The following is a 22,315-nucleotide window of genomic DNA, read 5'->3' as shown; positions in this document are numbered from 1 at the left end:
CATCCCTGACTCCATGATACTAAATGGACATTTCACATCATCTTCCTCTGTGCATATCTGCTTCTGAGTTCAAATTTCCCCTTTATATGACACCAGTCATATTACGTATTGGGCACTAATGTCATTTTAACTTATTACTTCTGTAAAGACCTATTTCCAAATAAGGTCACAGTATGAGGTACAGGAGGTCACAGTATGAGGTACAGGAGGAGTATGAGGTACAGGTACAATTCAACACATAACAGAGGATATATTCCCTTTTCCACACAAAAAGCATGCTGGCCAAAGTAAATTGGCTGAGCTCTACACAAAAGTGGTCACTGAAGCAACAATGATGACACAGAAAGAAGGCAGCTCAATCAGACCTAGCACCTCTGCTAGTGCCTAAGCTCTGCAGTTCAGGTGGGCAGTAGCCCTGGGGCCAACAGTAGAGCTTCATACCAACTGTCACAGCTCAAAACAAATGAAGCCCATGGGAATTTGGCAATAGCTCTACCACAATAGTACCTCTGCAGAACTTTGGGGACTGAGCTGTGATATTCCAGTTTGACTAGTCAAGGCAGAAATTCAAAGATCTATATTGCTAATCACTATATTACTTTCAGATTTCCATCTTGCCTCAGAAAAAGTATTTTCTTTATTACTAAGAGCTATAAGCACTGATTTGCAGCTTTACCAGAGACAATAGTAGCATTGTGTTTTTACTAAGGACATTATAATTTCACTGGTTATCTGACACAGTGGATTTTCAGCTTACAAATGATGATCATGGTGGTAATCACCAATAACAGTGAAATTCCAGAATAGCACAAGAGCAGAACTATCCAGCCAAGATCAGCAGCAATTGATGACCAGTTCTAACTGAAAAACATTAGTAAATAGACTAAAGCTTCTGGGTATTATTTCAGTAGCAGGACCCAGAAAGGCCTTTTTCTTTCTGGAAAGTGAATGGAAGCTTGAAGCCCTGAAATTTGGGTATCACAGGTCACTAAAGCCTGCGACATTCAGGTTACACTTTGTTTTACCCAAGAATCCATCAGTATGACCCTTATCTGCTGGTACACTTAGAACTGGTACACAGTATAGCTCTCTTGGTACACTTAGAATTTTTCAATTAACAAAAACTAGATTTCTGAAAACTTAAAAATTAATACATATGTTTCCTAAATAGGGTATAATTGGGTTCTAATTACCCACGGTTGCTTAGCCATATTTGGATGCAGAAATGGTGTTCTACTTTTACCTATAGTCTTTCTGATTTAAGGGTTTGTGACAAAGTACACCTTTCCTCTGTAAATCAGCATGGATACTGGCTGCAACACTATGTATAAGAGTACAAGATTGGAAACATCCCAAATGTCTTACAATATAGGAATGATAAGTCAACTCATAAACAGAATATTTCAGAGTCATTAAAAACTATGTTTGTGAAGAATATTAAATGAAATGAAAATGCTTACATTATAACATTAAAAGAAAAAAGTAGGACACCAGATGACATGTAGTGTGACTACAATTTCATTTAAAGAGAGAAAGAGAAACCAAGAAAGAAAACGGAAATTAGAAAGTCCAGAAGGAAATATAAAAACACATTAAAATGTTAAAACTGATCCCCACACAGCAGGGTTACAAGTAACTTTAACTTTCTTTTAAGATATTTTCTGTGTTATCTAATTTTCCCGCAACCAAACTATTTTCAAAATCAGCAAGTAAACAATGTCATTTTTAAAATTACCATATACTTTCAGCTCATACATTGCAGAAGAGTGGAGAGGCCTACTCCCTAAGCCAAGGAGCTCTAAATTCAGAGGACAAATTATGTTATTAAAAAAAAAAGTAACAACACAAAAATTATAACAATATAATAATATATATATAGTTTATATATTATTCTCAGAAACAAAAAATTACTGCTAGATATGTAATAAAAATAACTAAATCATTGATGGTACAAGTCAGTTAAAGGTTGATAAAACAATGTCCTTTGGTACTGACAATTATTAATATTAAGCTAATTGGGAATAAAACACAAACACATACCATCATTATTTTTGTCCAGACTATTAAATGCCAGCCTCATTTTTTTCTCGTGGTCTTTAAGGTACTGCATAAATTCTCCAAAGTCCAATCCTGAATCGTCATTGGTATTTCCAGCTTTAAAAATCTCCTACAAGAAAAAAGAAACTCATTGCAGAGATGTACTGCAAGTAGATACACTATAGCATGCTAACATTGGCACATTTCACTCACATTAATTATTGTCTTCGTTTTTCAGTCACAGCTACAAGACTAAGTACATTTGTGATTTTTTTAAACTTGTGCAATTATTAGAGTCAATAGTCACCATGTCATTTCAAATAATTCTGAGTCTGATAAGCAGGTATTTATTAGAGGTAAACAATGAATGCCAAGTACCTTGAGAGAAGAAAGATACTAAAATATATATTCTTTGCCATCAGAGACCTCATACTCTATTAACTAAATGAGAGAAAATACTTAAAATTCTAGGAGGACTTAAGACAGAGGAGTGGTAGGCTCCTCGGTCCTCGAACACAGCTAGATCAATATCAAATCCTTTTGAACACCTAGGAAATCGATCTGAGGATTAAGAAAACAATCTGCACAACTGGAGGGAGAGAACATGGCAGATGTGAAGTTTGGAGCCGGGAACTGGGGGAGAGAAAAGCCTTGGTGCCACAGAGGAAAGGGAGTCCTTTTCACAGAACCAAGTCAGGGAGAGAGGGAGAGAGGGCAGTACGCAGGGTTTCCCCAAGACACTGTGGTAAGGAGATCCGCTGAGTGGCCCAGGGAGAGAAAGTTCCCCTTCTAGGAATACATTTGGAAGAGGGTTTTTGCCTCTGCAAGGATGAAAGGCTCACAGGGCACCACTGAGCAGCAGTTCAACAGCCAGGGACAGACACACAGGCAGAGGGCAGATAACCTGCTTGCAGCTTGTCACTGTGCTTCACCATAGACTCCAGCCACCTGCTCGGCCAGGCCTCTGCTTTTCTGGGGCAGAGAGGAACAGGCACAATGTTGCAAGGCTCTTCTCTGGGGGAGGGGAGCAGGTCCACACCTTGCTGTACCCTGTAAGGTTGGGAATTTTGAAACCCAGCCACCAGCCAGAGATAAAATACAGGAGAACAGTGGCACCAGGTACGATCATGGCCCAGGCACAGACAGGTTGAGGGCAGGGATCTGATGAAAGCCTGAGACACAGGAGAGGAGATTGTTCACTTTTCTGTGAGGGCCTTCTGAAAAGCAGTGGCCACAACTTCTCCTCCACAGGAGAAGAGGGTAGGGTGACACCATCTTCCACCCGCTGCCCACGAGCACTGTCAGACTTCAGAGAGAAACAGCACCTCCAGTGGAGGCTGGAGTTCCTTACACCAAACCCCAGGCCCCTGTGCCTGGCAGGAGCATCTTTACAAGTGCAGTTCTAACTGTAAGCCAGCCTCTTCTCTAGAAGACCAACACAGGACCCTTTCATGTACCAAGTCTACGGGTCATAGAATGCTGCAAAGACTCAGCTTCAGTCCTGGTGGAAATAGAACCAGGCTTTCTTTTTCTTTTTCTCTTTTTTATTTCTTTTTTTCTTTGGAATAAGGCTCATAGTCTTTTGCTCATTTATTGGTTTCTTTATTACCTTTTCTCATTTTTTGGATCAGGCTTCTTTTCATTCTTTTTTTTCCCTGTTTTTTCTTTGGACTCAAGCTTATACTTTTTTGTTTGTCTGTTCGTTTGTTGCTCCTTTTCTTTTTCTCTTTTCTTGGGTCAGGCTCCCCCTGTCCTTTTTAAGCATATCTTAACAAACTAAATCAAAGCACACTTAGTTAAAAGTCCAAACACTCCCCACTGTAAGCAAGGAGGAACTCTGCAGAGGACTGACCTGTGGGGGAAAGCAGCCAAAACACAATAGCAGAGTGCACACAGCATATACCAGAAACACTTCCTGAAGGTGCCAGGCCCTGGACAGTGTAGGACTCCTTCTTAATATAGTATTACTCTCAGGAGCAGAAAACACAACAAGCTTTCATAACATGTGAAAGACAGAAACCTGGACATAATGACAAGACAGAGGAATTCTCCCCAGAAGAAAGATCAAGAAGAAATCACAACCAGGGATTTACTCAAAACAGATATAAGCAATATATCTGAACAAGAATTTAGAACAACAGTCATAAAAATACTAGCTGGGCTTGAAAGAAGCATAGAAGATACCAGAGAAACACTGGCTGCAGAGATAAAAGACCTAAAAACTAGTCAGGCTGAAATAAAAAATGATATAACTGAGATGCAAAACTGACTAGATCTAATCACAGTAATGAAAGATGATGGAAAAAGCAGAGAACCGAATAAGTGATACAGAAGACAAAACTATGGAAAATAATGAAGCTGAAAAAGAAGAGGGAAAGAAAATTATCAGATCATAAATTTAGACAGGGAATTTAGCGATTCCACAAGGCACAATAATATCAGTATCATAGGAGTACCAGAAGAAGAATAGTGGAAAAAAGGAGCAGAAGGTTTATTTGAACAAATTATGGCTGAGAAATTCCCTAATCTGGGGAAGGATACAGGCATTCAAGTCCAAGAGGCACAGAGAACTCCTCTCAAAATCAACAAAAACAAGTCAACAACAAGACATACTATTGCAAGTAAGACTTGCAAAATACAAAGATGAAGAGAGAATTCTGAAAGCAGCTAGGGACAAATGGTCCTTAATCTATAAGGGTAGACACATAAAGTTAGCAGTAGATCTTTCCACAGAAATTTGCTTGGCCAGAAGAGAATGGCATGATATATTCAATGTCCTGAATAGGACAAATAGGCAGCAAAGAATACTATATTCAGCAGGGCTGTCATTCAGAATAGACAGAGAAATAAACTTCCTAAGGCAAGGAAAAACTAAACAAGTTCATGAACGCTAAACCAGATCTGCAAAAAATGTTAAAGGGAACCCTATGAGCAGGGAAGAGACACCTTTTGTTGTCTTTCTTTTGAAACAAAGACTACAAAGGAACAATTTACAGGAAGGGCAACTTTATAGGTAATACAATGGCACTAAATTCGTATCTATCAATAATTACTCTAAAATCTAAATTCTCCAATCAAAAGACATACGGTAAAGACCATGACTATACTGCTTATAAGAGACTCATCTTATACTCAAAGACACCCCCAGATTGAAAGTGAGGGGATGGAGAACCATGCTAACAGGACATTAAAAGAAAGCTGGCATAGGCATACTTATATCAAACAAACTAGATTTTAAGCCAAAGACTGTAGTAAGAGATGAAGAAGGGCACTACAACATACTAAAGGGGTCTATCCAATAAGAACTAACAATTATAAGTATTTATGCCCCAAACTTGGGAGTAGACAAATATATAAATAAATTAGTAACAAACTTAAAGAAAATAATTGATAATTATATAATAGTAATAAAAGATTTGAACACCCCACTCACAGCAACAGATTATTTAAACTGTTGACCTAAGAATATCAACAAAGAAACAATGGCTTTGAATGACGTGCCTGACCAGAGGGATTTCACAGACATATTCAAAACATTTCTTTCAACCTAAAGCAGCAGAATACACATTCTTTTCAAGTGCACATGGAACATTCTCCAGAATAGATCACACACTGGCTGACAAATCAGGCCTCAATTAGTACAAAAAGACTAAGATCATACCATGCATGTTTTCAGACCACAGCACCATGAAACTTGAAGTCAATCACAAGAACAAATTTGGAAAGACCACAAATAAATGGAGGTTAAAGAACTTCCCACCTATCATCCCAAAGAATGAATAGGTTAACCAGAAAATTAAAGAAGAAATGAAAAAATACACAGAAGCAAATGAAAATGAAAACATGGCAGTCTAAACTTTGAGACACAGCAAAAGTGGTCATAAGACAGAATTATATGGCTATACAGGCCTTCCTTAAGAAACAAGGAAAGTCTCAAATACCTAATCTTCCATCTAAACGAGTCAGGAAAAGAACAGCAAATAAAGCCTAAAACCAGCAGAAGGGAAATAATTGAGATTAGAGCAGATATAAATGATATAGAAATTTTTAAAAAATAGACCAGATCAAAGAAAGCAGGAGCTGGTTCTTTGAAATAATTAACCAAATTGATAGACCCCTAGCCCAGACTTATCAAAAAGAAAAGAGAAAGAAAACAAATAAATAAAACCACAAATGAAAGAGGAACAATCACAATCAACACCACATAAATACAAACGGTTATAAGAGAATATTTATATGCCAATCTGGAAGAAATGGATCAATTCCTAGAAATCTATAAACTATTAAAACTGAAACAGGAAGAAATAGAAAATTTGAACAGACTCATAATCAGCAAAGAAATTTAATCAAAAATCTCCCAACAAACAAGAGTCCAGGGCCAGATGGCTTCCCAGGAGAATTCTACCAAACATCTAAAGAAGTATTAGTGGGGCGCCTGGGTGGCTCAGTGGTTGAGCATCTGTCTTCAGCTCAGGTCGTGATCCCAGGGTCCTAGGATCAAGTCCCACATTAGGCTCCCCACAGGTAGCCTGCTTCTCCCTCTGCCTATGTCTCTGACTCTCTCTCTCTCTCTCTCTGCATCTCTCATGAATAAATAAATAAAATTTAGAAGAGGAGGAGGAGGAGGAGGAGGAATTATTCCCTATTCTTCTGAAGCTGTTCCAAAAAACAGAAATGGAAGGGAAACTTCCAAACTCATTCTATGAGGCTAGCATTACCTTGATTTCAAAACCAAAGATCCCATTAAAAAGGAGAATTACAGATCAATATCCCTGATGAACATGGATGAAAAAATTCTTAAGATACTAGCTAATAAACTCCAACAGTACATTTATTCCTGGGATGCAGGGGTAGTTCAACATCTGCAAATCAATCAGTGTGATACACTACATTAATAAAGGGTATGAACCTCATAATCTTCTTAATAGATGCAGAAAAAGCATTTGGCAAAATACAGCATCTTTCCTTGATAAAAACCCTCAAGAAAGTAGGGATAGAAGGAACATAGCTCAACATCATAAAGGCCATACAAAAGGTCCACATCTAATATCATTCTCAATAGGAAAAACTGACAGCTTTCCCCTAAGGTCAAAAATACACAAGGATGTCCACTCTCACAGTGTTGTTCCACATTGTACTGGAAGTCCTAGTCTCAGCAATCAGACAACAAAAAGGAAAAAAAAGGTATCCAAATCCGAAAGGAAGAAGACAAACTTTCACTCTTCACAGATGACATGATACTTTATGTAGAAAACCCAAAAGACTCCACCAAAAATTTTCTAGAACTGATACATGAATTCAGCAAAGTTGCAGGAAATAAAATCAACCTACAGAAATCTATTGCATTTCTATACACAAATAATGAAGCAGCAGAAAGAGAAATCAAGGAACGAATCCCATTTATAATTACACCAAAAACCATAAGATACCTAGGAATAAACCTAACTAAAGAGGTGAAAGATCTGTAAGGTGAAAACCATTGAACACTTATGAAAGAAACTGAGGAAGACACAAAGAAACAGAAAAACATTTCATGCTCATGGATTGAAAGAACAAATATTCTTAAAATGTCCATACTACCCAAAGTACACATTCACACATTCAATTCTATCCCTATCAATATAACAGCAGCATTTTTCACAGAGCTAGAACAAAGAATCCTAAAATAGCCAAATAGCCAAAGTAACGTTGAAAAAGGAACGCAAAGAGGGAAGCATCACAGTTCCAGACTTCAAGCTGTAATCATCAATACAGCATGGTACTGGCACAAATACAAATATACAGATCAATGGAACAGAATAGAGAATCCAGGAATGGACCCACTGCTGTATGGTCAACTAATCTTCAAAAAATCAGGTAAGAATATCCAATGGGGACAAAAGACAGTCTTTTCAATAAATGGTGTTGGGAAAACTGGACAGCAATATGCAGAAGAATGAAACTAGACCACTTTCTTACACCATACACAAAAGCAAGTTCAAAATGGATGACAGACCTAAATGTAAGACAGGAAACCACCAAAATCCTAGAGGAGAAAACAGCTAGTTTGACCTTGTCCAGAACAACTTCTTACTAGACAAGTCTTCAGAGGCAAGGGAAACAAAAGTAAGAATGAACTATTGGGCCCTCATTAAGATAAAAAGCTTCTGTACAGTGAAGGAAACAGCCAACAAAACTAAAAGGCAACTGATAGAATGGGAGAAGTTATTTGCAAATGACATAGCAGATAAAGAGCTAGTATCTAGAATTTATAAAGAACTAATCAAAATCAACACACACAAATAATCCAGTTAAGACATGGGCAGAAGACATGAATAGACATTTCTCCAAAGAAGACATACAATGGCAACCAGACACATGAAAAGATGCTCAACATCACTCATCAGAGAAACATTCCTTGGTGGGAATGAAAACTGGTGCAGCCACTGTGTGAAACAGTATGGAGGTTCCTTAAAAATAGAACCACCTTACAATCCAGGAATCACATTACTGGCCATTTACCCAAAGAATACAAAAATACTAATTCAAAGGGATACATGCATCCCTATACTTATTGCAGCATTATTTAAAATATCCAAATTATGGAACCTGCCCAATTATCCAGCAATACATTAATTGATAAAGCCACAAAAAAGAAAGAAATCTTGTCATTTGCAATGACATGGGTGGAGCTATAAAGTATTATGCTAAGCAAAATAAGAGAAAGATACATTATATGATTTTACTCAAATGTGGAATTTAAGAAACAAATGAGCAGAGAGAAAAAAAAGAGAAAGACGCAAACCAAGAAACAGAATCTTAACTCTAGAGAACAAACTGATGGTAAGGTTGGGAAGGGGGTGGGGGGAGACAGGGAATGGTAGTGAGAGGAGGAGTGGGAATGGGTTTAAGGAATGCACTTGTGATGAGCACCAGGTGATGTATGGAATTGTTGATTCACTATATTGTACACCTGAAAATAGTTTTATAGTACATGTTAACTAACTGGAATTTAAATAAAAACTTAAAAAAAAAAAAAAAAAAAAACAGGGGCACCTGGGTGGCTCAGCAGGTTAAGCATCCAACTCTTGATTTCAGCTCAGGTCATGATCTCAGGTTCATGAGATTATGCCCCCCCATGGTGCTCTCCACTCAGCAGGGATTCTGCTTGATATTCTCTCCCTTTCCTTCTGCTCCTCCCCCCTCCTCCACCTGCAAGTAAATAAATAAAATTAAACAAATAAAAATTTGTTTAAAAACAAAAGAAACCAGCAAACAAAAAGTTAAAGAATGAAGATATGGTCCTTCTATAGTTACAATTACTTGTGTGATTTGAAATGTAACATTGGATGATCAATTACAATTCTTTTTAAAAGAATTATTTAAAAAAGAGAAAAAAGAAACCCTCTACACGTGAGTAGGGATTAGTCCCTTCAAGGGCACTGTGCTGGATAAAGCCACTTATAAGTGAATTTTGTCATCTTCTGAAGACAAGTTCTCCAGTACCCTAAGTATCTTGTAAAGATTGATTCATTACCTCGAATAATGCTTAAATATAGGATGAAATTATCCAATCATTTTTTAAATAAACTTGTCAGGAAAGTACAAATCATAGCTCCATGAGAGACAAGGAATCTCATAATATCCTGCTCTGTATCCATTCAGAGTATGAATTAATTGATCATGCTCAGAATGAAGTGAACAATTTACGTATCTCACACTACTAAAAATAACTTTAGTTTGTGGGAAAAAAAGAATGAAATCATGCCATTTGTAATGGCATGGATGGAGTTAGAGAGTATAATGCTAAGTGAAATATGTCAGAGAAAGACAAATACCATATAATTTCACTCATGTGGAATTTAAGAAACAAAAAATGAGCCAAGAGAAAAGAGAGAGAGAGAAACCAAGAAACAAACTCTTAACTATAGAGAACAAATTGATGGTTATCAAAGGGAGGTGGGTGGGGAGATGAGGATTAAAGAGTACACTTATCGTGTTGAAAATAAAACAAAATGAAGTAAAGTGAAGTAAAATAAAATAAAATGAAAACAAAAGGAAGAAAAAATACAGCTCACACTTTAAGAAACAGAAATGGACAATACTAAGACAAGTTATCCAGTGAGTCTGTGTTCAATAACCCAAATATCAAAGGAAGGTATGACTGTGAAGAAACCTTTAGTATTTGACTCCCTGGACTATTTGGCTGTAAGCTCCAGAGTAGCATTGTAGAAGTCCTGGGGTTACTGAAGAAATCATGTACCTATCACATGCTTAACATTTAAAATATATGGTTGCATTCGAGGGAAATAAAATGATTCATTTTGAAAATGAAGCCAGTGTGTTAGATTCCAGAAGAGGTGATATGTGTACTCTTCTTAGGGTACAAAAAATGAGAAGACACAGCTCTTTCAGTCAATTTTCTGTTCTGTAAAGAAAAAACAAATTCCACCTTGCACTTAACTCTCTTGCATGCTTTCTATCAGAACCAGTTTCACTTAAGTTGCCTTCCTAGCAAGATTTCAGGAAACATATTCTTTCCAATTTTAGTTCATGTGCTGCCGCAGCAAGCACCAGGAAACATATATTTTTAAAGATTTTATTTATCCATTTGACAGAGGGAGAGCGCCAGTGCGCACAAGCAAGGGGAGCGGCAGGGAGAGGGAGAAGCAGGCTCCCCACTGAGCAGGGAGCTCGATGAGGAGCTCCATCCCAAGACCCCAGGGATCAAAGGCATGACATGAGCTGAAGGCAGACATTTAACTGATTGAACCAATCAGGTGCCCCCAGGAAATGTATTCTTAATCAGCATGTATCCATTTGATCTTTTTGACTGACTTGAATGTGCATCTCCTGACCAGATTGATGGCTGTTAAAATTCAGGGGCAGGAAGTCCTGACTGTTGGTGTGACGCGGTGGTGTGTTGTTTTTCTACCCAAACTTGGCATGGCCTCTGTTTTATAAAAAAAAAATCTCTGCCAGATACTTTCATCTAATGGCTGGTACTGCTAAGGGGTAAGCAAATGAAGCATCAGACAATGAATTTTTTTTTTAACATTTATTTTATTTGAGAGAGAGAGTGAGGGCAGAGGGAGGGGCAGAGGGAGAAAAAATCTTAAAGAGGGTCCACATCCAGCATAGAGCCCAATGCAGGGCTCGATCTCACAACCTTGAAATCATTACCTGAGCCGAAATCAAGAGTCGGGACACTTAGCTGATTAAGCTACCCAGGCACCCCACTTCACCTACCATTTTTTAATCCATTTCTTTGGCCACCCTACATGTCTGCTCAAAGATGGAGATCTTAAACTGATCTAGATGCTTTTAGTGGAAAGGTCTCTTCAAATTGACTGCTTTCTATACACTAATAATGAAATAGCAGAAAGACAAATTGAAGAAAACAATACCATTTATCCACTTACAGTAGACCAATAAAGAATAAAATACCTAGGAATAGAATTAACTAAGGAGGTATAAGACCTGTACTCTGAAAACTATAAAACAATGATAAAGGGGGGAAAATGATGAAAGAAATTGAAGACAACATGAACGAATTAAAAGACATTCCATGTTCATGGATTGTTAAAATTAATATTGTTAAAATATCCATATTACCCAAAGCAATCTACAGACTCAATGTAATCCCTACCAAAATAACAACAGTATTTTCACAGAACCAGAACAAATAATCCTAAAGTTTCTGTGGAACCACAAAAGACCCAAAATAGCCAAAGCAATCTTGAGAAAGAAGAACAAAGCTGGAGGTATCACAATTCCAGATTTCAAGATCCACTACAAAGCTGCAGTAATCAAAACAGGATGGTACTGGCACAAAAAAAATAGACACATAGATCAATGGAACAGAATAGAGTCCAGAAATAAACCCACGTTTATATGGTCAATTTTCTACCAAAAAGGGGCACTAATGTACCATCAAGGAAAGATAATCTCTTTGATAAATGGTCCTAGGAAAATGGGACAGCTACATGCAAAGAATGAAAGTTGGCCCCTTTTTTACACCATACACAAAAACAAACTCAAAATAGATTAAAGACCTGAAACTATAAAACTCCTACAAAAGAACATAGGCAGTAACTTCTCTGATACTAACTATAGCAATATTTTTCTAGATATAGCTTCAGATGCAAGGAAAATAAACTATTGGGACTACACCAAAATAAAAAGCTTTTGTACAACAATGGAAACCATCAACAAAACAAAAAGGAAACCTACTGAATGGGAGAAGATATTGGCAAATGATATATCCAATAAGGAGTTAATGTCCAAAATATATAAAAAACTAATACAACTCAATGCCAAAAAAATAATAATCTGATTAAAAAACGGGCAGAGGAACTGAATAGACATTTTCCCAAAGAAGACACAGAGATGCCAACAGATGCATGAAAATATGTTCAACATCATTAATTCTCATGGAAATGCAAATCAAAACTTCACACCTGTCAGACTGGCTAGAATCAAAAAAGACAAGAAATAACAAGTTCTGGAGAGGATGTAATGAAAAAGGAGCCTTTATGCACTATTAGTAGAAATGTATATTGGTTGCAGCCACTGTGGAAAACAGGAGAGAGGTTCCTCAGAAATTAAAAACAGAAATACTGTATGATCCAATAATTCAACTATTGGGTATTTGCCCCCCCCCAAAAAAAATAAAAACACTAATTTGAAAAGATTTATATACCTCTATGTTTATTGCAGTATTATTTACAATAGCCAAGATACAAAGTGTCTACTGATAGATGAATAGGTAAAGAAAATATGGCAGATATATACAACATTATTCAGCCATAAAAAAGGACAAGATCCATCTGCAACAACACAGCTGAACCTAGAGGGTATTATGAAAAAGGAAGTAAGTCAGACAAAGAAAGACAAATACCACTCGATTCCAATTATATGTGGAATCTAAAAAGCAAAACCAACAAATAAACAAAAAGCATAATCAGACCTACAAATACAGAGAACAAGCTCATGGTCATCATAGGGGACAGAGGTAGGAAGATGGACAAAATGGGTGGAGAAGTGTGAGAGATTAAAGACTTCTAGTGATGAAATGAGTAATCACAGAAATAGCATTGTAATAGAGTTGTATGGTGACAGATGGTAGCTACATTTGTGGTAAGTACAGTATGACATATAGGAAAGTTTGATCACTGTGTTACACACCTGACATTGATATAACATTAGTATGTCAATTATACTAAAATAAATAATTTTTAAAAAGGAATGTCAATTTATATTCTCATCAAAAATATCATAGTGTGCTTGCTTTCCCAAATTATGAAAAATACCAAATATCATCAAACTTTTCCAATGTTTGCCAATCTTAACTGACAAGGAGGAAAGGAAAAAAGAAAAGAAGGGAAAGAGGAAGGAAAGAAAATTTATCTTTGTTTCAATTTGCATTGTTAATGAAAGTAAACCTTTTTTTACGTTTGCTGGCTTAAATATGATTTCCATACCCGAACCTAACAACCTATGCAGGTAGAAATTGGATACAAATCGCTAAGGAATAAAAAATACACAGGAAGATTAAAAATTACTATTCACATTATATTAACCATTTAGAATCAAACTCAGACAAAAGAAACCAAAAACAAAAGACTGACATATTTGACTATATATAAAAGGAAAGGAGGGGCGCCTTTATGGCACAATTGGTTGGGCATCCAGCTCTTGGTTTCAGCTGGGGCCGCAGTCTCAGGGTTGTGAGATCAAGCCCTGCGTCAGATTCTGCACGTGGCACAGATTCTCTCTCCCTCTCTCTCTGCACCTCCCATTCATTCTCTCTCTCTCTCTCTCTCTCTCTCTGTAAAATATGTAAATAAATCTTTTTTTTAAAAAAAAAAGGAAAAATAGGTCCAAAAACATTATGAATTTTAAAAAAGTAACCTCTGTATTAAGACCAGATGGCATGATGAAATAATTTATCATTTGAAATTATTTTTTTAAGATTGTATTTATTTATTCATGAGAGACACACCGAGAGAGAGGCAGAGACACGGGCAGAGGGAGAAGCAGACTCCATGCAGGGAGCCCCATGTGGGACTCAATCCCAGGACTCCAGGATCACACCCTGGGCGGAAGGCAGGTGCTCAACCGCTGAGCCACCCAGGCATCCCTCTCATTTGAAATTATTAATATGCTAGGTGTCATATTGAATTGGTAATAATTTTTTTAAATTACCTACTGTTGGTGAGGGTGTAGGAAAAAGCACTCTTGTACATGGCAATAAATGAGTACAATCTAATTTTGCAGTATGTACTAAGATCCTTATTCATACCTTTTGAGCTTGAAGTTACTCACCTAGAATTTTATTCTAAGGAAAACAAACAAAAACAAGAAATTGTACACATTTTTTGTGTTGCAGGAAAGTTGTTGAAATGATGTTTTGTTTGTTCATATTGTAAGAGGATAACTAAGTCTTTATACCTTTAAGAGGTGATGGAGGGTAGTTATAATGTCTTTCATTGATTTCTCACCCTATATAATACTAAAATTAATTTTAAAGATCTGAAGCACTCTCTTATTTATCATCATATAGCATAACATCTATTCACTGATAAGTGAAACACATTTCAACTAGATTTTTCCTTTGCTTTAATATTGGCAAACTTACTAGAAATCTGAAATATCTAGAAATACATGAATACAAATTGGCAAAATTACCATTATTTATCATTATAAAGCTCTCAAATTTTTAATTAAATAATAAATCCTAGGGTATCACAGCCAAATTTTAAAGTTTCTCCCTAAATTTTTCCATATTTTATAAATGTATGAAAATAATACTATATAAGATTGAAAGACCTCTTCCAGGGGTGCCTGAGTGTCTCAGTCAGTTGAGTGACTGACTCCTGATTTCCACTCAGGTCATGATCTCAGGGTTGTAAGATGAAGCTCTGCCTCGGGCTCCGTGGCAAGCATGAATCCCGCTTAAGATTCTCTTTCGTCCTTTTAGGGTGCCTGGATGGCAGAGTGGGTTAAGCATCTTGGTTTTGACTCACATTGTCATCTCAGGGTTGTGAGATCGAACCCATTGGGCTCATACTCAGCACGGAGTCTGCTTGGAATCCCCTCTCCCTCACCTCTGCCCTTCCTGCTCATGTCTCCTCTCTCAGTTTCTGAAAATAAATAAATCTTTTTTTTTTTTTAAAGAAGATTCTCTTCCTCTTCTCTCTGCCCCTCCCCCTACACATGCACACACTTTATGTCTCTCAAATAAAAGAAAGAAAAACTTCTATTCATTTGTTCATTTTCCTGAAATTTTTAGTCCTTGTCTACCAACTTCACTTATTCCTCTTCTATTCCCTTTGCTGAACAAGTCTTCCAAAGCAATTCACAATTTTCTATTGTAGTGTTTGTTTAATGAAACTCCAAGGTATGTATTTTTTTTTCCTTTGGAAAGCAGGTATTCCTAAGATGCTATACTGTGTACGCCATGGAGTTTAAATGGTCATAGAGATTATTAGGAGTAAGGTAATCAGAAAAATGTTTTCTTCTCCTTGGAACCTTTGAAACACTTTTTTATCAGAATCGTCAGGTGGGATTTTCTACCAACTGACTTCAACTGCAGTGGAGATGAAGACTGTTAGCAGGTGCTGAGTCTTCAGTGACAAAAAAGTTTATGTAGAAGGTCAGTGAGCAGCAAAGAATAAAATGGTCAGATCAGATGGCAGGTGGCATGAGCTTCCATGAAGCAGGTGGCTAGAGGGGAGAGAGGAGAGAGGGGAGGAGGGACTCCAATCCTGAGAGGGCTACAGGAGGACTCTTCAGAGGAGAGCTGCTTCACTTCAGAACAGCAGGGGAAGGCAAAGCTCTGCAAAGAGGTTGTGTGCTGAGAGAGGTTATTTAACCACAGAACAAAAGTTCCAGAAATCACAGAAAGGTTTGGGTGGTAGTGAGAGAAGGAAAGCTGTCTTCCTGCTACTTTCCTCTCCTTCCTAAAGGAATAAGAGCACTGATAGCAGATCAAAAATAATGAGGCCCGGTCCTAAAACAGGGGAGTTTTACTGGATGGAGTAAAAAGATTATAATGAGAATTCTAAGACTTGTGCATTTCTTTCTGCATAGTAAGCTCTATGATGGTTTTCTAGGCCCTTCTAAGGGGAGGTGGGAAACAGGGTGGAGCCCAGGGGAAAAGAAGGCACTAACAACTTAAATTTGCTCACAATCTGGGTATTTCTCAGCCTGAAATCAACAAACTGCTCGGGGTCTGAGTGTTTTCTATGGAAATGTGCTAATTTTGTGTTTTCCTTTTGAAGGTAATCTGAAGACCAATAGCACTAACAACCAGATAGCCACCTTATAAGTAGGCCTAATATTGATTTCATTGCCCCTGTGTATTTGAGTTCACACACCAGCTACTTTCAAGTAATACCACTTTGTTGAGGGCTGATGAAAAGGAGAACAGAGGTTCACCTCATAGGCAATAACGCATTCTTTGCCAAGTAAAATCCAGTGAAATCAGAGCCTGCTACATGAATGACAGTTCTCACAATATTCAAACAAAAAAAAAAAAAAAAAGAAAGTGGGGGAGAAATAAGCAAACATCAAACATGTGACAATTTCAGGATGCTTAACTCAAACAAATTTACCAATCAGTAGAATATTCATAAGAGAGTAGAAACTTAGTTCCAGCCTAATGCTATTAGTTGTCCCATTAAATAAATGTTATTAATTAGAATTTCAGTGGTTTTTATAGTCTTGTTTGTGTTTCATTTGTATATCTGTTAGGATTTATGATTATAAAAGAGCTATAAGCTTGTATATTTTATGTATAGAGCTTGTATACAAGCTCTATAAACTTGTATATTTTATGCTTTTTTTATTTAAAGATATATCTAAATAACATGATAAAAATGATTTCACTCAATCCTTGGGAATACAAGAATAGTTTTCCTTTCTATGTATTCAAGTTTGGAGACCCACTAGCCTGGATTGTGTTTGGAAGGCAAGAAGACCAAGGCCCACCTGTAGCCCAGCACCACTTCCCTCATCACAGACAGGAATCAAATGCAGAGCCAGACCAAAACTCCAGCTCAGAGCATCCTCTGTGTTGTACACCCACCATCACTTTTCACTAGCGTATCACTAGCACAGGAAGGTGGTCAGGCAGCCAGCAATTCAGGATCCTAGCCCTCTCACTTTCCTCAGAGACACAACCAGCAAACAAGGTACACACATACATGAAATTACTCAAGGTTAGACACTTCCCTCACCTTGACAACCCCACAGTTAAATTCAGTCTTCATCTTACAAGATGTCTCAACAGACCTCTCAGTTCCATATAATAACTCTCCTGGAAATACTGCACCCACATTTTTTCCCAATACTCTCCTGACCTCCCTTCCACATCATTAACTACTTCTCTTCTGTCTCCTATGTTGGCTCTTCCTGTTCCTGACCTCAAACTGTTGCAATGGTCCAGGACTCAGTCTCCAGAGCAGGTCTTATATGCCCTCTACCTAGGGAACCTCGCCCAACAAAAAGCTTTAAATATATAATGTTGACAATGTACGTCTCTAACCTGACATCTCTCCAAGATTTACACGACTGCTACTTGCTGTATCCACCTAGCTGTTTCTAAGGGACCTCAAATACCCAAACCAAGCACTCTTACTCACTCACACTCCAGCTCTCACAGGTATTAGCCCTAGAAGTATTCCTCAGTAAACTTTTTGCACATGAATCTGAGTATCACAGGCAGCTATCATGGGACACAACACTGACAGCTGGCACCAGAAATGGTCTTAGGAAGCAGACTCCACATGATACGCCATCATGGGGGGTAGACGGTGAACTGTTATAGGAAGAGAATGCATTGGCTGATGACCTCAGCTTTTGATAAATTCAGGAGAAATACCAATTACAAGTACTATGGAATTGGATAGATGTTACTGTAGGCCATCAATGCATTGGCAATAATACAGCACCAAAACTGTGATATAAATATACAATGGAATGTTATTCATGCTTAAAAAGTAAAGATTCTCATGTCTTCTACAACATGGATGAACTCTGAGGATATGACACCAAGTGAAATAAGCTAATCACAAAAAGACAGATACTATATGATTTCACTTACATGAAGTACTTAGTCAAAATCATAGACACAGAGAGTAGAAAGATGGTTGCCAAGGGCTATAGGGAGGGAGGAATGAGAAGTTATTTTTTAATGGGCATAAAATTTTCATTTCACCAGATGAAAAGGGTTATGGAGACAGATGCTTGCACGACATTATGAATCTGTTTAATACCAATGAACTCTATACTTAAAAATGATTATGAGGATAAATATTATGTTATATGCATTTTTAAAAGATTTTATTTACTCATGAGAGACAGAGAGGGGCAGAGACATAGGCAAAGGGAGAAGCAGGCTCCCTGCGGGGAGCCTGTTGTGGGACTTGATCCCAGGACCCTGGAATCACAACCTGAACAAAAGGCAGACGCTCAGCAATGGAGCTACCCAGGCGCCCTATGTTATATGTATTTTACCACAACAAAATAATTGGAGAAAAATCACATCCCAAAATAAATAGCACAGATTGGTACTTAATAGACTCACTAAAGAATTCAAAAGTGGAAGTGTCCATCGTCTAATTCACTATGCCGAGTCCTACAAAACCTAGGTGGATCACAGTGGAGGATGACAGCGGACTAATTCAAACTCAACCAAGCAGCAGAGGAGTCAATTGCAGGCTTTGGATCCAGATGTGGTATCTTTACAAGAGCAGATTAACACAGCCTCAGGGACACTGATCTGATGAATGCACTGTTTTCCATTTACTAAGAAGGAGAACCAGAAGCAGTTGGCATTCCCATGGCGTAGGCAATAATATATGTTTAAATCTCCTGCCCTCTGTCACAGAGGGACCTGGTCCATCTACACATTCACTATATTGGTAACATCACATTAGTTTGACTAGATGAACAAGAAATAGCAATTGGGGGTGGTGATGAGGGGTGAATCAGTTCAGTGTCCAACTCTTGCTTTCCGCTCAGGTTGTGATCTTGGGATCCCAAGATCAAGCCCCGCACTGGGCTCCGAGCTGAGTGGAAGGACTGCTTGGGACTCTCTCTCCCTCTCCCTCTGCTCCTCACCCCCACACACTCTCTCTTCCTCTAAAAATAAATAAGTGAATCTTTAAAAAATAATAATAATTCTCTTATTTTAAAAAAGTAGCAATAGGTTGGAAGCATTGGTAAAATACATGTATTCCAGAAGGTGGGAGATAATAGAGTCCATGAGGATTCAGGGATCTACCACATGAATTAATTAATTTCCAGGACCAGTAGTCTGAAGGGTGTCAGGACATATCCCTACCACCACTGAAAATAAAGGGCAAATGGTTGTATCTCATACCCATCTAGGAAGGAAACACATACCTGAAAGAGGCCTCTTCAAGTTCTGGAAGTAAAATATTTCAAAATTAAGAAAACTTTTGTGACCCATTTCTGAGGAACAAGAAATGTTAACACCTTTCAATAGGGACATAGTTGGAAAGAGCTCTTCAGCAGATCCAAGTCATGTAGCAAGCAGCCCTGCCTCTTGGGCCACCTGACCCAGTAGATTCTGTGGTATTGCAAGTACCAAAGGCAGAAAAGATGTGATGTGGGGTTTATAGCAAATTCTCTCAAAAGGAGAATCTACTGCAGAAAACTGTGGCAGTTCCTGGTATGCTAGGGGGCCGTGAAAGAAACAGAGTGCTGAAACCTAGGATATCAAACGACATACAGCCGGATTGCCTATCTTGAGTTAGGCAAACCCACCAAGTTATAAGTTTTGGTGACTGCAGCAGCAAACCATATGATGGAACAGTATATCTGAGATCAAGCACAAGCGGAATCTGAGCACAAGCAAGCCCCACACACAAAGAGCCAAGCAAAGTTCCACACCCCATCACTGTTAGACCATTATCTCTCCCCAAACTCACACCTATAACTACATGGAGATTCAATATGACCAGCTGACCAGGACTAAATGGGATGAGCTTGATTCATGGACACATTTCTTAGTATGTGAGTGCAAACTGCAAAAGGTCCGTTAGGCACTGCTTGGCACTACTCAGGAATAATCCTGAAAGGTAGCAGTGAGAGGAAATCTACTCAGTGAAAACAATTTCAATTACTGCACCTGAATATTCGCTTTATGTAAAAAGAGAAGTGTCAAGGGATAACAATGTAGATAGGCTCATGGCCAGTAGTAATGCTTGGTCACATGGCCAGTAGCCTGGAAGCAAAAAAGACTAGAAATCAGAGACAAAGAGGTATGGGGGATACGTACAAAGGGGGATCTATGGGAGTGGACACCAAGCAAAAATAGGTTTACGTTGTATAGTTACTACCAAGGCAGAGGTACGGAACAACCAAGTAGACGGAATGACCCAGCCAGATGAAGTCAGCCAGGCTCTCTCGGTGGACACCATGAACACCCGGACTTACGCAGTGCTGTCATATGGAGTGGCCAAACAGCATGGACTCCCGCTCCCCAGACCTAATAGAGCTGCTGCTGCTGCCAAATGCCCAACTTAGTAGCATCAGAGACTAATACTGGGCCACCGACATGACATCATCCCTTCAGGAAACCCACCAGCCACTGAGCAGCAAGTTAATGACTCTGAAACTATCCCACCCTGAAAGGTGCAGTGTTTCATCTTGACATATATCTTAGGTATGTGTCTGCCGCATTGCCTGCAGGGCCTCAGCCAGCAGGACAATCCAGTAGCTAAAGAGTATGTGGTCTTTTGACATAAGGTCACACATTACATCACGTTGGGCCGAAGATCTTACTATAGAGCAAGGGGCTGTATAATAAGTAGAAGTTCCACTAGTCCTACCACATACAGGAATTTCCTGAGCCCTGGGAACATTGCGGATTCCTAACTGTACACGACTGGCCAGTAGAGAGCTGAACCAAGTGGGATGACCTGAGGACTGTCCGGCACTGACAGAGGGGAAATAGAATAATTGCTTTTCTTGATATCTTGAAACTTTCACCTAACAGTTCTTAAATAATCAAGCCAAGACTGGTCCAGAGAAGGAAGACATCCCCAATTTACATAAAGCACTAAGTCGGTCAGTCAGTCAGTCAGTCATTCAGGTCTGATTCCCCTTAGACCTTGGTGTCCGGGTCAGAAAGAGCATCTGAGGATCCCTGTGTGCCTGTCTTCTGTACAAGACCCTGACGCAGGAACCCAGGCCGCGAACATCCCGCGAAAAGGGCTCAGGAGTTCACAAAGGCCAACTGACATGGCCCCTGAAATTCTGAGCGGGTTCAGTAGATGGCGAGTCTCCAGAAACCCACTCAGCGTCTCCCAAAGAGCCGAGGAGAAGGCTCTGGTCGTTGTGGAAAGTGACTGTTTTAAGAAGGCAGGATGGGAGGCCTGGGTGGCTGCCTTTGGCTCAGGTCGTGACCCCCGGTCCTGGGATGCGGGGCTCCCGCAGGGGGCCTGCCTCCCCCTCTGTGTCCCTGCCTCTCTCTGCGTGTCTCTCATGAATAAATAAAATGTTAAAAAAAAAAAAAAAAAAAAAAGGAGGCTGAGAACGTGTTTCGCTGGGGTGCACTGCTGTCCTTTGCGGCCTCTCAGAAGAGATCGCCACGCTTACAAGGCGGTTCTTGGAACGACTTCTCGGCACAGCTCCCCACGCTCCCGGGCGCGCCCCTCGGTCACTCACAGCCCCAGAGTTCACACCGAACGAGGAGCTCCAGTTTCTCAGCCCCTCCTGGAGCTCGACAATGTCCACCAAGCCGTCCCCGTCGCGGTCCAGGTTTTGGAAGAGGATCTTGTAGCCGAAGGAGTCCTCGTCCTCCTGGCAGGCCACCGTGGGCAGCACGAAGCCCCGCAGCCAGCGCAGCATGGTCCGGCCGGCCCGTGGGGTCCAGCCCCGCCCCGGCCCGGCCCCGCCCAGCCCCCCGCCCCGGGCCCTCTCAGGCCCCGCCCAGCCCCCAGGCCCCGCCCCCGCCCCGCCGCCTAGCGGGGCTGCTGGAGGCAGGCGGTTCGCGCGCCCGGGCGGCCGACGCAACGGCCCGACAGGGCCTGGGGCGAGCTGACCCGCGCGCTGGGCACGGGCGCCCCCCGGAGGCCCTCGGAAGGCCCGCCTCGTGCCAGCCGGGCCCTCGCCTCGCGACGGGCGCCGCGCCCCGCAGCAGGAAGCCGAGGCGCCAGAGGCGGCGGTGCCCGCACCGCGGACGCTCCCGCCCCACCTGCGCTCGCTCCCGGGCCCACCTGAGCTCGCTCCCGGCCCCACCGGCCCTCGCTCCCGGGCCCACCTG

At 39.8% G+C, this 22,315-nt stretch overlaps 1 protein-coding gene across 4 annotated transcripts in view; it reads right to left on the bottom strand.

The window, feature by feature from the left end:
- LOC611915 (calcium-binding mitochondrial carrier protein SCaMC-1-like) overlaps positions 1–21,934 on the bottom strand; it is a 49,883-nt gene extending 27,949 nt beyond the window's left edge. For 3 of the 4 annotated variants that reach the window (XM_038541162.1, XM_038541159.1, XM_038541161.1), the window contains exons 1-2: positions 21,649–21,934; positions 2,041–2,167 (exon numbers count right to left, since the gene is read on the bottom strand). In XM_038541162.1, the coding sequence (XP_038397090.1) occupies positions 2,041–2,167; positions 21,649–21,900 (379 nt within the window). In that variant the 5' untranslated portion in view covers positions 21,901–21,934. The remainder of the gene's footprint in view (positions 1–2,040; positions 2,168–21,648) is intronic. The other variant, XM_038541160.1, reaches the window with a different exon arrangement.
- Between the last annotated feature and the right edge of the window lie 381 nt (positions 21,935–22,315).

The sequence above is a fragment of the Canis lupus genome, chromosome 6 (assembly GCF_011100685.1).
Source record: "Canis lupus familiaris isolate Mischka breed German Shepherd chromosome 6, alternate assembly UU_Cfam_GSD_1.0, whole genome shotgun sequence".
NCBI classification, from domain to species: domain Eukaryota; kingdom Metazoa; phylum Chordata; class Mammalia; order Carnivora; family Canidae; genus Canis; species Canis lupus.
Note: the sequence above shows the minus strand (reverse complement) of the source record. Positions and strands in the feature narration are given on the sequence as shown.